Source organism: Oncorhynchus mykiss, chromosome 28 (assembly GCF_013265735.2).
Source record: "Oncorhynchus mykiss isolate Arlee chromosome 28, USDA_OmykA_1.1, whole genome shotgun sequence".
Taxonomy (NCBI): Eukaryota; Metazoa; Chordata; class Actinopteri; order Salmoniformes; family Salmonidae; genus Oncorhynchus; species Oncorhynchus mykiss.
Window position 1 is genome coordinate 7,642,966 of NC_048592.1, and position 17,035 is coordinate 7,660,000.

Below are 17,035 nucleotides of genomic sequence, written 5' to 3' on the forward strand. Positions count from 1 at the left end.
TATGTGGACATGAGGAATATTTTTGGTACAAAAAAGTTCTCAAGATTTGAAAATAACGGTTCTGTTCCAGAACACAAGAGATCACTTTAGTTCTGGGTTCTGTTTCCATTTCTCAAAATGGGGGTTAGGAGAGAATAAAGTTGAATAAAAAACAAGAGAAAAGATTGAGGATATCAGTCTGACTCACAGCTCCAAGTCTGGGGGTGGGGATGTCACAGCTGTACATCACCAACTTCACAAAGGACAGTTCCACGGTTACCGATGTCCAACACGCTGTGTGCACACACCACAGAGAGGTCCCTTGAACACAACAACACAGTGCATTAAAGAGACATTAAAGAGAAACTCTCACATGCGCGTACACACACACATAGATACACTAACACACTAATCAGATTTTATTGGTCACATACACATGTTTAGCAGATGTTATTGCGGGTGTAGTGAAATGCTTGTGTTTCTAGCTCCAACAGTGCAATAATATCGAACAATTTTACAATAATACACACACATTTAAAGTAAAGGAATGGAATTAAGAATCAATAAATATTTGAACGAGCAGTGTCGGAGCGGTATAAACTAAAATACAGTAGAATATCAAATCAAAATCAAATCAAACTTTATTTGTCACATGCGGCGAATACAAGTGTAGACCTTACCGTGAAATGCTTACTTACAAGCCCTTAACCAACAGTAAAGGTCAAGAAGAGTTAATAAAATATTTATCAAATAAACTAAATTAAAAAATAATAAAAAGTAACACAATAACATAACAATAACGAGGTTATATACAGGGGGTACCAGTACCAAGTCAGTGTGGAGGCTATATACAGGGGGTACCAGTACCAAGTCAGTGTGGAGGCTATATACAGGGGGTACCAGTACCAAGTCAGTGTGGAGGCTATATACAGGGGGTACCAGTACCAAGTCAGTGTGGAGGCTATATACAGGGGGTACCAGTACCAAGTCAGTGTGGAGGCTATATACAGGGGGTACCAGTACCAAGTCAGTGTGGAGGCTATATACAGGGGGTACCGGTACCAAGTCAGTGTGGAGGCTATATACAGGGGGTACCAGTACCAAGTCAGTGTGGAGGCTATATACAGGGGGTACCGGTACCAAGTCAGTGTGGAGGCTATATACAGGGGGTACCAGTACCAAGTCAGTGTGGAGGCTATATACAGGGGGTACCAGTACCAAGTCAGTGTGGAGGCTATATACAGGGGGTACCAGTACCAAGTCAGTGTGGAGGCTATATACAGGGGGTACCAGTACCAAGTCAGTGTGGAGGCTATATACAGGGGGTACCAGTACCAAGTCAGTGTGGAGGCTATATACGGGGTATCAGTCAGTGTTTAGGGGTCAGTGTGTGGGAGTACAGGTTAGAGGTAATTTGTACATGTATGTAGGGGTGGAGTGACTATGCATAGATAATAAACAGTGAGTAGCAGCAGTGTTCAAACCAAAATGGATGGGGGGGTCAATGTAAATAGTCTGGTGGCCATTTGATTAATTGTTCAGCAGTCTTATGGCTTGAGGGTAGAAGCTGGTGAGGAGCCTTTTGGTTCTAGACTTGGTGCTCCAATACCACTTGACGTGCAGTAGCAGAGAAAACTGTCTATGACTTGGGTGACTGGGAGTCTGACAATTTTATGGGCTTTCCTCTGACACGCATATTATATAGATCCTGGATTGCAGGAAGCTTGGCCACAGTGATGTACTGGGCCGTACGCACTACCCTCTGTACAGTCAGATGCCGAGCAGTTGCGTTTGGATCATGATAGATCGTTGGTGATGTGGACTCCACTGCAGCCCTGTTGATGTTATTGGGGGCCTGTTCGGCCTACCTTTTCCTGTAGTCCACGATCAACTCGTCTTGCTCACATTGAGGGAAAGGTTGTTATCCAGGCACCACACTGCCAGTTTTCTGACCTCCTCCCTATAGGCTGTCTCATCGTTGTCCGTGATCAGGCTGTCATCAGCAAACGTAATGATGGGGATGGAGTCATGCCTGGCTGTGCAGTCATGAGTGAACAGGGAGTACAGGAGGGGACTGAGCACGCACCCCTGAGGGGCCCCCATGTTGAGGATCAGCGTGGCGGATGTGTTGTTACCTACCCTGACCACCGGGGGGCGGCCCGTCAGGAAGTCCAGGATCCAGTTGCAGAGGGAAATGTTTAGTCCCAGAGTCCTTAGCTTGGTGATGAGCTTTGAGGGTAGTATGGTGTTGAACGCTGAGCTGTAGTCAATGAATAGCATTCTCACATAGGTGTTACTTTTGTCCAGGTGTGAGGGCAGTGTGGAGTGCAATAGAGATTGCATCATCTGTGGATCTGTTGGGGCGGTATGAAAATTGGAGTGGGTCTAGGGTTACTGGCATAATGGTGTTGATATGAGCGATGACCAACCTTTCAAAGCATTTCATGGCTACAGACTTGAGTGCTATGGGTCGGTAGTCATTTAGACAGGTTACCTTAGTGTTCTTGGGCACATGGACTTTTGCAGTCTGCTTGAAACATGTAGGTATAACAGACTCAGACAGGGAGAGGTTGAAAATATCAGTGTGTCAGCGTATACTCAGAGTACACGTCCTGGTAATCCGTCTGGCCATGCGACCTTGTGAATGTTGACCTGTTTAAAGGTCTTGCTGCAGAGAGAGAGCGTGATCACACAGTCGTCCGGAAAAGCTGATGCTCTAATGCTTGTTTCAGTTTTTCTTGTCTCGAAGTGAGCATAGAAGTTATTTAGCTTGTCTGGTAGGCTCGTGTCACTGGGCAGCTCTCGGCTGTGCTTCCCTTTGTAGTCTGTAATAGTATGCAAGCCCTGCCACATCCGACGAGCATCGATGCCGGTGTAGTACGATTCGATCTTAGTCCTGTATTGACCCTTGCCTGATGGTTCGTTGGAGGGCATAGTGGGATTTTTTATAAGCTTCCGGGTTTGAGTCCCGCTCCTTGAAAGCGGCAGCTCTACCCTTTAGTGCAGTGCAAATGATGCCTGTAATCCATGGCTTCTGGTATGTACGTACAGTCACTGTGGGGACAACGTCACCCATGCACTTATTGATGAAGCCAGTGACTGATGTGGTGATGTGGTGTACTCCTCAATGCCATCGGAAGAATCTTGGAACATCTAGGAAGAGTCTAGGTGGTTCCAAACTTCTTCCATTTCAGAATGATGAATGCCACTGTGATCTTGGGGACCTTCAATGCTGCAGAAAACAGGTTTTTAGAGTCTGGGCATATGGAATCATGTAGTAAGCGAAAAAGTGTTAAACAAACACATGATTTTAAATTCTTCAAAGTAGCCACCCTTTGCCTTGATGATAGATTTGCACACTTGGCATTCTCTCAACCAGCGTCACCTGGAATGCTTTTCCAACAGCCTTGAAGGAGTTTCCACATATGCTGAGCACTTGTTGGCTGCTTTTCCTTCACTCTGCGGTCCAACTCATCCCAAAACATCTCAATTGGGTTGAGGTCGGGTGATTGTGGAGGCCAGGTCATCTTATGCAGCCCTCCATCACTCTCCTTCTTGGTCAAATAGCCCTTACACAGCCTGGAGGTGTGTTGGGTCATATCTCTGTTGAAAAACAAATGATAGTCACACTAAGCGCAAACCAGATGGGATGGCTTATCGCTGTAGAATGCTGTGGTAGCCATGCTGGTTAAGTGTGCCTTGAATTCTAAGTAAATCACAGACAGTGTCACCAGCAAAGCATCCGTACACCATCACACCTCCATCACACCTCCTCCTCCACAGAGATCATCCTTTCACCTACTCTGCGTCTCACAAAGACATGGCGGTTGGAACCAAAAATCTCAAATTTGGACTCAAAAGGCAAAGGGACAGATTTCCACTGGTCTAAATTCAATTGCTTGTGTTTCTTGGCCCAAGCAAGTCTCCTCTTTATATTGATGTCCTTTAGTAGTGGTTTCTTTGCAACATTTTGACCATGAATGCCTGATTCATGCAGTCTCCTCTGAACAGTTGATGTTGAGATATCTCTGTTACTTGAACTCTGTGAAGCATTTATTTGGGATGCAATTCCTGAGGCTGGTAACTCTAATGAACTTATCCTCTGCAGCAGAGGTAACTCTGGGTCTTCCTTTCCTGTGGTGGTCCTCATGAGAGCCAGTTTCATCATAGCGCTTGATGGTTTTTGCAATTGCACTTGAAGAAATGTTCAAGGTTCTTGATATTTCCCAGATTGATGACCTTCATGTCTTAAAGTAATGATGGTTTTGCTTATTTGAGCAGTTCTTGCCATAATATGGACTTGGTATTTTACCAAATAGGACTATCTTCTGTATACCACCCCTACCTTGTCACAAGACAACTGGCTCAAACGCATGAAAATGAACTTTTAACAAGGCACACCTGTTAATTGAAATGCATTACAGGTGACTCATGAAGCTGGTTGAGAGAATGCCAAAATATATTTGGATTTGTTTAACACTTTTTTTGGTTACTACATGATTCCATATGTGTTATTTCATAATTTTAATGTCTTCACTATTATTCTACAATGTAGAAAAGTCAAAATAAAGAAAACCCTGGATTGAGAAGTTGTGTGCAGAATTTTGACTGGTACAATAGGTCTGATATTATTGACACCCTTGATAACCATGAGCAATAATGACTGTATGAAGTAAATCATTGAAATACTGAGCTTTATTGTATATTTAAAAAAATTAACATTAACAGTGGAGGTTAGTATGTCTTGGAACTGCCAAAATAAAGGAAAAACCAACAAAGTGTTTTAATAGGGCATTGGGCCACCATGAGCCACCAGAACAGCTTCAATGCACGTTGGCATAGATTCTAGAAGCGTCTGGAACTATATTGGAGGCATGTGACACCCTTCTTACACAATAAATTCTATCAATTGGTGTTTTGTTGATGGTGGTGGAAAACAATGCCTCAGACGCCGCACTGGAATCTTCCAGAAGAGTTCAATTGGGTTGAGATCTGGTGACTAAGACACACACACACACACACCCTTTAAACCCCCTATCCCCCTTTTAAAATCCCTCTTTCAAAGTCACAGAGATCTCTTCTTCTAACCATGGTAGCCAAAATAATGGGCAATTGGGATGTTAAATTGCTTAATTAACTCAGGAACCGCACCTGCTTTCAACATACTTTGTATCCCTCAATTACTCAAGTGTTTCCTTATTTAGGCAGTTACCTGTATATATATATATATTACGATTGAGGGATACTACAGTGTGTAGTATAGTATTCTACAGTATACTGCAAAATTCTATAGTAAGTACCACACACGATCAAGGGATACTACAGTGTGGAGTATAGAATTCTACAGCAGCATATTCTTATTCATGGTCCTGGGGACCCAAAGCATTGCACATTTTAGTTTTTGCTTTAGCACTACAAACCTGATTCGATTCATCGAAGCTTGATGATGAGTTGATCATTTGAATCAGCTGTTTAGTGGTAGGGCAAAAACGCAAATGTGCATCATTTTGAGTCCCCAGGACCAGGATTAAGAAACACTGTTCTACAGTAGACTACAGTATTATATAGTAAGCACTGTACGATCAAGGGATACTACGGTGTGTAGTATAGTATTTTACAGCAGGGATGGGCCGGAAAAAAAACGGAACTCATGAGGGGCCACAGTTGCTCGCTGGTCTGCGTACCCACATCCATACCCCTGCCCCCTCACCACCACCACATTGCGAGCGAAACGTTTTAGTGGCCTCCCTCTTGACAGCTGAGATATATCTTTTTTTTCAACGTTTTAGAGTTAATTTAGTGCAATTCTACACATTTTGCCAAGGGGTGTAGAGAAAATGTTATCGTTTTTTTAAAGCAAATTTGCTGCAATTCTAAACATTTTGCTATGGGGCGGAGAGAGGATTTTGCAATTATATAACTCATTTTCTGCAATTCTACTCATTTTGCTATGGGGCATAGAGAAAACTGAGCTATTTTACATCTAATTTCCTGCCATTCAATTTTTTTTCTCCATAGGTTGGAGAGAAATGTTTGCAGTTTTTTTTATATGATATCTGACTGAGACTGACTAACAAAATAAAGACAATGAGCAAAATGTTACAAAACATTTTTGAAACAGTTGTGGAAGGTATGCTGAAGAGGATATTGCTCTCATTCAAATTTGCACTTTGCTTCCACCTGCTGGTGTGCAAGGCTCCGATGAGAGCAGAGTAAAGGCTGCAAGAGCCGATTCTGTTGGTGTAACGAAACACAAACTACTGTTTTCTTTTTTTTTTTTACCAATGACCTGCCACTGGTATTAAACAAAACATGCGTGTCCATGTATGCTGATGATTTAACCATATACACATCAGCAACCACAGCTAATGAAGTCACTGGAACTCTTAAAGAGTTGAAGTCTGTTTTGCAATGGGTGGCCAGTAATAAACTGGTCCTGAACATCTGTAAAACTAAGAGCATTGTATTTGGTACAAATCATTCCCTAAGCTCTAGACCTCATCTGAATCTGGTAATGAATGGTGTGGATGTTGAACAAGTTGAGAGACTAAATTTACTTGGCGTTACCTTAGATTGTAAACTGTCATGGTCAAAACATAAGATTCAATGGTTGTAAAGATGGGGAGAGGTCTGTTCGTATTAAAGAGATGCTCTGGTTTTTGACACCACACCCCACAAAGCAAGTCCTGCAGGCTCTAGTTTTGACTAATCTTGATTATTGTTCAGTCGTGTGGTCCAGTGCTGCAAGGAAAGACCTAGTTAAGCTGCAGCTGGCCCAGAACAAGGTCGGCATGTCTTGCTCTTCATTGTAATAAGAGGGCTGATATAAATAATATGCATGCCAGTCTCTCTTGGCTCAAGGTTGAGGAGAGACTGACTGCATCACTTCTTCTTATAAGAAACATTATCCCAAATTGTTTGCATTGTCAACTTACACACAGCTCTGACACACACACTTACCCCAACAGACATGCCACCAGGGGTCTTTCAGTCCCCAAATCCAGAACAAATTCAAGAAAGCGTACAGTTTTATATAGAGCCATTATTGCATGGAACTCCATTCCATCTCATATTGCTCAAATAAACACCAAAACCTGGTTTCAAAAAACAGAAAAAGCAACACCTCGTGGCACAACGCCTCTCCCCTATTTGACCTAGATATTTTGTGTGTAAGCATTGAAATGTACGCTACATGTGCTTAAAAAAATGTTTTTATGTAGTTCTGTCCTTGAGCTGTTCTTGTCTATTAATGTTCTGTATTGTCTTGTTTCATGTTGTGTGGACCACAGGAAGAGTAGCTGCTGCTTTTGCAACAGCTAAATTGGGATCCTAATAAAATACCAAATAAGTATTCTTGTTTCATGCAAACCATTTATTTAATATCCTTGAATAGGACATCTTATAAATACCACTGATGTTTTTCTTAAACAACACTGACCAACACCCAGGACATAAAGAGAATTGTACAAGACAATGTACAGTGTAGTTCTGAGAGTCCTATAGCGGATGCACTCCCTCTGAACAAATCAGCCAATGATCACAGGGTTTGAGTTCCACTGGATTGTGCTTGTGTACCAGCCCACAACACCAAAGAACAAGAGGAGCAAATGCAATCAATGGTGTACAGTAAGCCCAAATTAAAATACTTTCATACTTTGTTATTTGTTGCAACAGGACAAATAACCTTTGAGTAAAAAGTGTCCTAGCACCAGTAGGTCATAGCATCACAGTAGCCTGGCCGATTAAACTCAACTCCATGATTTAAAATGGAGTTGAATCGTGAATCGTTTAGTTGAGTATAGTCGGCTAACAGTAGCCTAGGCCTAGCGCGCGCACGCACGCACACACACACACACACACACACTAGAAAATAAGGTTTTACGTGAGTTGTAGCAACGACACACACAGTAGAAGGTTTAGTCAAGTGGAGCACCATACCATCATTGCACCAAAATAATACAATAGATTAGAGCATTGGCATTCTAGATGCACAAAAACAACTAGACATGTTTATCTCTAATCCAGTAGTCATTAACCCAGGACCTGGAAGGTCTGCAGTGATGTACAGGTTCATGCTTTTGTTCCAGCCCAGCAATAACACACATGATTTAATTTATCAAGACTTTAATTTAGTTGATCCAGGTGTTAGTATTGGGTTTGAACAAAAGCCTGCACACACACCCAGTAGCACTCCGGGACCAGGGTTGGTGACTACCGCTCTAGTCTCTCTCTCTAGTCTGGTTTCTCAAGCTTTTGGTGTCACTCTTTCTAGTCTCCAGTGTGGCGTCAGTTACATCAGCAGCAGGACAACAGACACGTTGGCTCAATCGGAACAATGGAGTAACAGGCTCAGTCATTGGTTGGTCCTTTGTATTTGTGTGCTCATCTAATGCTCAACTCCACTGGTTATCCCTTCTTGAAAACTGTTTTGAGGCTGCAATTTTAGGCTGCTGAACACAACTCAGGTGGATAAGATGCGTTACCCAAACATGGTGGGAAACACTTTGAAAGGTACTGTAGGACTGTGATCCATGAGGACCACCTATTCTGTAGTCCACCAATCAGAAGGCACAGGAAGAGAAGAAAGCTGCTGCTGCTGGTGGTGGAAGAGTTTTGACCGCTAGTTGGCTGAGAAATTACAGGAAGTCAATCCTGACTGGTCCGTCTCTTCTCCAGTTTCATTTTGAGCTCCTCTGTGAGGCCTAGGGAGAGAGGAGTGAGACCTCTGTAGTATGAGAGTGTGTGTGGGAATGAGTGGATACATTGATCAGGACACATGCCACTCACTTTGTGCGAGGAGGGGGGAGGGGGAGAGAACAAGCCGTCTCATTGGGCTGCTGGGTGATGACGGTACTGGTGATGTCACAGCTGACAGAATACGGCGGTCGGGAGCGGGAGACCTGGGTAGGGGTTTCCATCGCTCTACACCAGGACAAACAGAGTGGTTAGTATGTGTTAGTGTGTGTGTGTGTGTGTGTGTGTGGTGTAGGATTTCTGGGTACCTTGTTTGGGGGGTAGGGCAGGGGCTTTGGGTAGTGGGCTGGAAGGGGCACAGTGTAATATTCTCTCTCCATTCTCTTCATTGGACGAAACAAACGCTGGAGGCGACAAATACAAAACATCAATTAACTACATGAACGTTGGACAGAACCTCAGATACTGTATCTCTTAGGATTTCAATCAACACAGTGTAAGTGGAAATGTGTTGAGGATTAAAGTGTGCCCGTGTGTGTCTCACTGATGTTCTCCTCATAAGGTTCCTCCAGAAGAAAGGGCTGAAGGGTTCCTGCTGTCTTCTCCACCAGCGCATTGATGACATCATGAAGCGTAGCACAGGGAATCTAGAGCGGGAAAACACAGAGTTAGGACCCATGGAATAGCAGGATATGAGGCAAGACAACAATGTAGTATGTGTTTGTGTGTGTGTGTTGGACTTACTGGGTTCTCAACGTCTATCACATATCCTCCCTGCTCTCTCTGAGTCACACGATAGTGTCTGAACACTGACCTGATAGAGAGAAGAGAAAGAGGAGAGAGAGAGAGAACGCAATTGATGGATCAAATCAATCAAGAAAATGCTTGCAGATCTTTGTGTGTATATCTATGCTGAGTGGCCGTTACCCGTTGAGGTCCTGGCGGGTGGTGACAGCCAACGAAGATCCGTCTCTGCCGGGCCTCAGCAGCATGTTGCCACAGTCTGGATGTCTCTCTAACAGAACTTCTGCCTCAGTCCTCGACACAGGCCGGAAACACCTATAGACACACAAAAACATATACCGCAGTTTCATATACACACCTAAGTGTAACACACCTGCACTCACTTCATTGTCAGCAGTGTGTGTGACTCACGATGGGATCTCCCCTAGTAGAGGTACTGATAGGGGTGAGGGGGGAGCGCGGGTGGGGGTGCGTGCTGCTCTGCGTCTGTTCCTTTCTCGGTCCACCACCTCTCTCAGCATCTGCACCTGCCCCGGCAGCAACGTCAGACAGCTAGGCACACTCAGCTACAACAACCAATCACACACGGGGTTACTGACAGTTCAGGGATCAACCACCAATCAGACAGGATTATACTGTGATGTAGGGTGTATGATACTTACATCTACGACAGATTGGAGGAAGCCCTTCCATAGCTCTCGAGCCTCTAGATTGGCAACCTGGATAAGAGGAGAACAGAGAAGAGGTTGTTTCTCTCTGGCTGGCTGTGTGTGTGGGTGTGTGTGTCTGTGTGTTTTATTACTGTGAGTTTTGTCTCGCCATCCTTCATGCGCAGTATGAGTCTAGCTGCCTCCAGGTTTCTGTCTCGGCTACAGTCGTCTTTGAGTGAGACAAAGCCACTGAGATCCATCTTCTCCACATACTGCAACAGGGACACAGATAGACAAATTAACATATATAATAACTCATCCCTGAAGATTTACAAAGTGTTTAATGCACACACACACACAGAGAGCATTTACGTGAGTGTCCTTGGCATTATTAAAGAAGAAGAGGGTGTTCCCACACAGACAGGTCCACAGCCGCCGAGAGATCTGGTAACATACAGTTACACAGAGGGAATTAGAGCAGTTTCATATATTTTTTTTCACATTGAAAATTTCAACATTTATCATGGTTATAACATCAATTGTATTACATATATTCCCACACAGTTTATCTCCCTCACACACACTTTGGCCCAATAGTGATCCCAGGTCTCAGGGGATGAATCTGCACCACAGCTGTTGTCAATCTGTGGCCATGTGATCCTCCCTTCAACAGAGTGCACCTGAACCCCAGCCCAAATATCTGGTCTGTGTGTGTCTCTTTGTTCCACATTCCCCCATCACCTCCCTCCCAGCTGTGCCCAGGCAGTGTCATTATCATGCAGCACCACAACCCACACAGCTCAGCTGGGCTGACCACTGACACAACCCCATACTTCTCTCCTCTCCCATACTCCATAGCACAGCGGCACTACCACTCGGCGATAGGCATGGCCATAGCACCAGCAGCTGTCAAACATTTACAGTTGTCAAAAATCACTGTGCCAGCCCGAGCCTTCCTTTTTGGTTGAATAGGCCAATACATTGAATCATTTGTGTTACTGACATAATGACAAATAATGTCTTGACTAGGCTACATTCACCGGGAAATGCCAGTAGTGTTATCCTTTTAAATTCAGTGGCCACTCTAACCCGAGGTTAATAGGAGGACGTTTAGTATACGCGCTTAATTAACGCGCACTCCAGTCGTCTGCTAGTAATCGTGCGCAATAAGCAAGTGTACCGCTAGATGAAAATCACTGCCAGCTTTTTCAAGACTCGCCCATTCACACACAATAAGGAAGTTGACAGCTTTCGCAGACTGGGATTTCCAAGGAATTCGCCCCCGCCCGGTGCGCGCTATCTGGGCAACACTATGCAGCCACTCACACAGCATGCAATGCAATGCAATGCACCGACATTTGCAAATTGGCGGTATTGCTGCACCTACCTTTTCTTTCGGTCCCCGTTTTTCCAGGTATCCTTCGTAGTAGCAGGGAGGGAGCTGAGCCCTCGTTCCCGAGCGCTGTTTGACTGGTGCAGCCGCCATGAGTATCGCTGGCTGGCTGGGCATAGACAGAGGACAAAGGGGCGCTTAGTAATTGGGAGAGATGACACGCCTTCCTCCGAAGAGATATCACCATGGATATCCGCCAACAGCTGGCTGTCGTGCACGTCTTTATGTGTCAGTCAGTATAGGATATGTCATTGTGTGGTTTATTGTGAAGTTTGCTTTGATTAGGCTTCTTCAGTAGGGTGAGAGATTGGTTGTGACATCTCAAATAGATTGCTTGTCTAACACCACCTGCTTGGACACTTATTCCAGACCTATTATTTTTTTTGACAAGACTTGTTTTTGAAACCACTGAATAAATTATTCTATGAATTTAGGCTACAGTTAACGTCATCATTGAATTCAACATGTGTATAATATTGAAACTACACTGTATTAATGAAAGACTTCTGAAAATAGTAATTAATATGTAAATTATATGCATAATGTGCATCCCCCCCCAAAAATAAAAAAATCCATCCAATCATGCATTGCAACCCTGAACCAGCACACGGAGGGCCACTTCACTTTCCTTTATATTTATTTAACAAGTGAATGGACAGCATCCTTTCCCTTTTACATCATAACAAAAATATACAATACACAGGAGATTATGTATGACAATACAAAGATAATATAGAGAGAATCCATACAAAAAGATAATCCTGAATTGGTTCAAGCCTCGATCCCTGGAGTGTCACAGTTACAACAAAAAAAGAGCCTCATAATGAGGCACTAAATCGCTAAACCAAGGCATTACCTATAGACACATGCAGGCTACTAGCAATTTACACAAGACACCTTCCAATATGATTCTGTATATTAAAATAAAGGTAAGATAATACTTATTTTCATAATATCTAAATAATATGGTACTCCAGTAGGGGGGGTTGGTAGATCTTACCCCAGCTCCGAATGTAGTGTGAAAAACATACACATATAATTAGTCACCAATGGCATTAGAATACACGTCCACAAAAACTGACAAAAGGTGGTCTGAACCCTTTGTTATATTATTAAATTGACACAGGTATAACGAGGTACTTGGCACAACATGATCCTCTCTTCCCCCTGCCTAGTTATTTTTAAGTTAGGCTAAAGGACCATGGCACCTGCACCTAAACATTACTCACTGACAGAGGCCCTAAACCCAAAACCATGTCAACTCAACAAATATAACAGACAACAAGAGAAACATGTAAACATTAATTTAACAGGAACATGCCAAAATGTTCTAGGGAAGGAGTGGAGAGAGAGGGAGAGTTCTGTAGTGATGGGAGAGAGGCAGGGCTCGAGGGGGAGGACAATAGGGAGGGACCAGGGGCAGGTGTGAGAGAGGGGTAGAAGGGGAGGCAAGGGGGCATAGGAATGGGGGCAGGGGATGGGGGCAGAGAGCCAGAGAGTGGGGGTAGGGGATAAACTGTGCTATTTCTATATAAAAGATTATGGTCCAGTTCCACGGATGCCATGAATGAGTGAAACAACGAGATAACAAGGAGAACCAGTTATTGTCTGTGTGTAGAGTTCATATCTTTACAGTTCTGGGGCTCTGGGTTAAAGGTGGAACTGAAACTAGAACCGTTTGTAACACCCAGAAAAACACCCGTGTTTGGTCATATCCAGTCCTCTGTCCACTCTTTCTCTCCCACACACACACTGGGGGGTGACACGTAAATACTCTAGAAAGCCTGATAACTTTCTCCAAGACACTGCCAGCCGTGTCAACAAGCGATGCATACTGACAGACATACACCTTACTGACTGTACACAGACTGTAGCAAGTCAATTATAGGCCACTGTGGTATCCATCTACACGCTATTTTTATTTTTTTACTTTGGTTTCAGCCCTCAGGCACAGAGACTAGGGTTATTGTCACAGGGTGCAGATTACTACAAATAGATTTTAGAACACAAAAACACATTCAGAACAAAGGACTTTGGGTGAGAAATGCAAAATGTCCCCTTTTTGATAATTAGACCATGTAAAAGTTAGTGTAAGGCAGAGATACAGAGGAGAGGAAGGCAGAGAGGTATTGTAGACGTCTATGAAAGACAGCCTCGCAGCAGTAACAGTACTAAACATAGATAGTGTTCAGAGACGTAGTACAACTCTGACCAGCAGAGCTGTGTGTATGCCAACAGAAAAGGACCATTCACTACAGTTATTCACTAGCCTAGGTGCCCAACCCCATATTGTTGCCTTTACCAAGACAATGGCCACGTTGGCTTCAGTAGAAACAGGCTGGAAATCAGGCTAGTTATTCCACATACAAGCTGAACAATCACATTTTTACAAGTATGGGATAGATTATGAGTTTGAAAAAAAGGACCATGAAATAAACCATTAGGGGGAGAAAACACACAAAAGGACCAGTATCTACTGCAACTCCATCCTACTCCTGACGGTATAACACAGACCAGCAGAGGGCAGCATATAAGTGCTAAAACGGAGCTCAATCTAACGCTCCACATCTTGTGTTTGTATATAAAAGAAGAGGGCGTGTGTGAATGAAAATTAAACAGGCTTTTGATTCCCACTCGTGGAAGAGTGCCTAGAAATGAGGACAACGTAAAGTAAATTAGTGATTAAAGGCAACAATGTCAAGGCAATTTTGCTGCCGGTCCCCCCCCCCCCCCCCCCAGGTCTGCTTACAGCATAGCCTGGTAGTGTTCATAGGTACAGGTCACACATAATAACACAAACATCTCCTCTAGGAACCCCTTCTTCATATCTCCTGGTAAGGGAGGTGAAGGGTAGAAAGTGCACAGGTGCATAGAGAATGAAAACAAAGATACACCCAACCCCAATGTTGTACTAACTTTTGCCTCTGTCAGCATCCTTATCCTGTCTCCCTCACTTTTTCTGTCCATCCATATTTGGGTGAATCTCAATCTAAAGTGACCTCCCTCCCCAGCTACTTTCCTCATGCCGAGATCTCCTTGTATTTAGACCAGTGACCCATTTCAGACAAAACATCTCCCTCTCCCTCCCTCTTCTCCTCTCTAAGCGTTACAGGGGCACCACCACTTCTACGTAGTTGTTGGGGAAGAATCCTGATTGGCCGTGGAGTGTGCCCTCGAACCAGTTCTCGTCGATGCGGTTGGTCAGCGTGATGATGTCGCCCTCGTGGAAGCCCAGCTCACCCTCGTTCTCCGGCTCAAAGTCATATAATGCCTTAGCGCACGGCTCAGAGCCTGGGGACAGGGAAGGAGAGGAATGTGTTGGAAAGAGAAAAAGGAAACTTAAAAATGTGCATTCTTCTGAAACACGGTTCGCATTTTCAAACCAGGACCACTTCCAGAGTTTAAATGAGGGAGATGCAGGAGAGGAACACTTCGGGAACCAGAACACTTCAGAAACCTCCAAACCTCTGGGTTCAGAGGGCTGAAGGGAATTGTTACCAGCTACCAGATCCAGTACACAGGGTTAGTTTAGTGGTTGTAGAGGTTGGGGCACGTGGGAGTGTGTGTTAGTGACCAAACATATACTCTTTGTGGTGACATGCAGGGGATGGGAGGGTTAAAGCATCCAACACACACCATTCCATGTTATTTTTTTTTTTAAACTCCCGAAGGGAGTCAATAAAATACCATTTAAGTGTCACTCTTTCACAGACTCACACACACACTCACAGTGTTGATTGTTCTTCATGGACGGTGTTCTGTGGAAGGATGGAACTTCTACAAGGGGGGCTATACATACAGAGAAAGATCCGTTCTGGGCTGGTGATACAATAGATACACACAGACAGGGACAAAAGCACGCACACCACACGCAGCTAAGGGCCAATCTTACCTGATGAGTAGGAAGGGGAGTTGGCAGTGGGGGAGTATCCTCCGTTTGAGTGCTCCGGCTCTCCGTAGTCAAAGGAGGGTTGGGGTTTAGGAGTGTACTCACGCCTGGGGCGAGACTGGGCCTCGTTCAGCCTGATACACACACAGGAGAGGGGATGACTCCGGTCACACACACGCAAACAGGCAAATACACACACACACACACACACCTACACACACACACACACACACACACACCTTCAACTGAATTGTAGATGTCCACACACACAGAGCTTAAATACCGGTCTTGGAGTTTGTCAGTCAGCTCCTCCAGAACCTGCACGGCCTGTTTGTGATACTGCAGCTGGGACTCCACCAGAGAAGCCATCTGACTCACCTGCTCCACCTACACACAAGCACATAAATCAGTCAGATGTATTATTTCTACAGGGGGACGGGACAAGAAACGCCATTACCATGGAACACTTAGGCACGTTTGCTTCATTGTTCTTCATTCTCTCCCCTCACAAGGCCTATTTTCTGACTCTCAAAACTGCTTTGTTCCTGACTAACACGTGTTGTACTCACTCCATACCTGGAGTGAAGATACCTAAAATGGGCCTCGTTTATAACAGTTGCGTAAATTACACAATTTCTGAAATGAATACGTATGTCTAAAAATAAATCAGACCAGTCTTAAAACTGTGCGCACGTGAACAAGCATTATAACTCTGCCTGGAAAACGCCCTCCATTCACCTTTTATTGTGAAAACACCCTTTATTTGCTGCATAATCTGGAACTATTGGAATTAGGCCACGTCAGTTTCTAAAAGAAAGAGCAATGGCAAATTTGATCAAAATGTCTTTGAAGGTGTTGGCAGAATCTTTTAATCTTTTACAGTAATTTATGCAGTATTTGGCAAAGGACTGACAGATTCTTGAATAAAATCTGCCGCTAATTGTTGTGGATCTGTCAGCAGAACGTTTGAATTCAACAAATGTTTTAGATCGACTTTTACCCCAATCCTAAATATGCTGGGCTGCCCGCAAGTTCTGAAACTACTCAAAAACATGGACATAACAATAGGCTACTTACAGCAGTTGCATACATGGTGCCTTCGGAAAGTATTTAGACCCCTTCACTGTTTCCACATTTTGTTACAGCCCTATTCTAATATGGATGTAAAAAAAAATTGTCAGCAATCTACACACAATACCCCATAATGACAGAGCGAAAACAGGTTTAGATATTTTTGCATATTTCTATATACACTGCACAAAAAAATAAAGGTAAACTTAAACAACACAATGTAACTCCAAGTCAATCACACTTCTGTGAAATCAAACTGTCCACGTAGGAAGCAACACTGATTGACAATACATTTCACATGCTGTTGTGCAAATGGAATAGACAACAGGTAGAAATTATAGGCAATTAGCAAGACACCCCCAATAAAGGAGTGGTTCTGCAGGTGGTGACCACAGACCACTTCTCAGTTCCTATGCTTCCTGGCTGATGTTTTGGTCACTTTTGAATGCTGGCGGTGCATTCACTCTAGTGGTAGCATGAGACGGAGTCTACAACCCACACAAGTGGCTCAGGTAGTGCAGCTCATCCAGGATGACACATCAATGCGAGCTGTGGCAAGAAGGTTTTCTGTGTCTGTCAGCGTAGTGTCCAGAGCATGGAGGCGCTACCAGGAGA

General features: G+C 44.0%; 2 protein-coding genes across 5 annotated transcripts in view; both read right to left on the minus strand.

The window, feature by feature from the left end:
• Nucleotides 1–7,330: 7,330 nt before the first annotated feature.
• On the minus strand, nucleotides 7,331–11,790 carry stap2a (signal transducing adaptor family member 2a). Its single transcript, XM_021588947.2, has 11 exons — nucleotides 11,455–11,790; nucleotides 10,440–10,511; nucleotides 10,220–10,339; nucleotides 10,080–10,136; nucleotides 9,829–9,983; nucleotides 9,601–9,732; nucleotides 9,418–9,487; nucleotides 9,218–9,320; nucleotides 8,982–9,077; nucleotides 8,767–8,901; nucleotides 7,331–8,681 (listed from the first exon to the last, which is right to left on the minus strand). The coding sequence occupies exons 1-11, from the start codon at nucleotides 11,575–11,577 to the stop codon at nucleotides 8,626–8,628; spliced, it is 1,119 nt and encodes a 372-aa protein (XP_021444622.2). The 5' UTR covers nucleotides 11,578–11,790; the 3' UTR covers nucleotides 7,331–8,625.
• Nucleotides 11,791–12,079: 289 nt separating this feature from the next.
• Nucleotides 12,080–17,035, minus strand: part of LOC110508430 (endophilin-A2) — a 27,184-nt gene continuing 22,228 nt past the window's right edge. For 2 of the 4 annotated variants that reach the window (XM_036966985.1, XM_021588948.2), the window contains exons 6-9: nucleotides 15,633–15,736; nucleotides 15,353–15,483; nucleotides 15,190–15,249; nucleotides 12,080–14,751 (exon numbers count right to left, since the gene is read on the minus strand). In XM_036966985.1, coding sequence (XP_036822880.1) covers nucleotides 14,567–14,751; nucleotides 15,190–15,249; nucleotides 15,353–15,483; nucleotides 15,633–15,736 — 480 coding nt within the window. In that variant the 3' untranslated portion in view covers nucleotides 12,080–14,566. The remainder of the gene's footprint in view (nucleotides 14,752–15,189; nucleotides 15,250–15,352; nucleotides 15,484–15,632; nucleotides 15,737–17,035) is intronic. The other 2 variants (XM_036966984.1, XM_036966986.1) reach the window with 2 other exon arrangements.

Excerpts from the sequence above, each read along its gene's own strand:
- stap2a (XM_021588947.2), bottom strand. The coding sequence starts at position 11,577 with ATGCCCAGCCAGCCAGCGATACTCATGGCGGCTGCACCAGTCAAACAG. Across the intron at positions 9,078-9,217 it reads ACCTTATGAGGAGAACATCA|CGTTTGTTTCGTCCAATGAA; the intron begins GTGAGACACACA and ends TGTCGCCTCCAG. Across the intron at positions 8,902-8,981 it reads TGCCCTACCCCCCAAACAAG|AGCGATGGAAACCCCTACCC; the intron begins GTACCCAGAAAT and ends GTCCTGGTGTAG.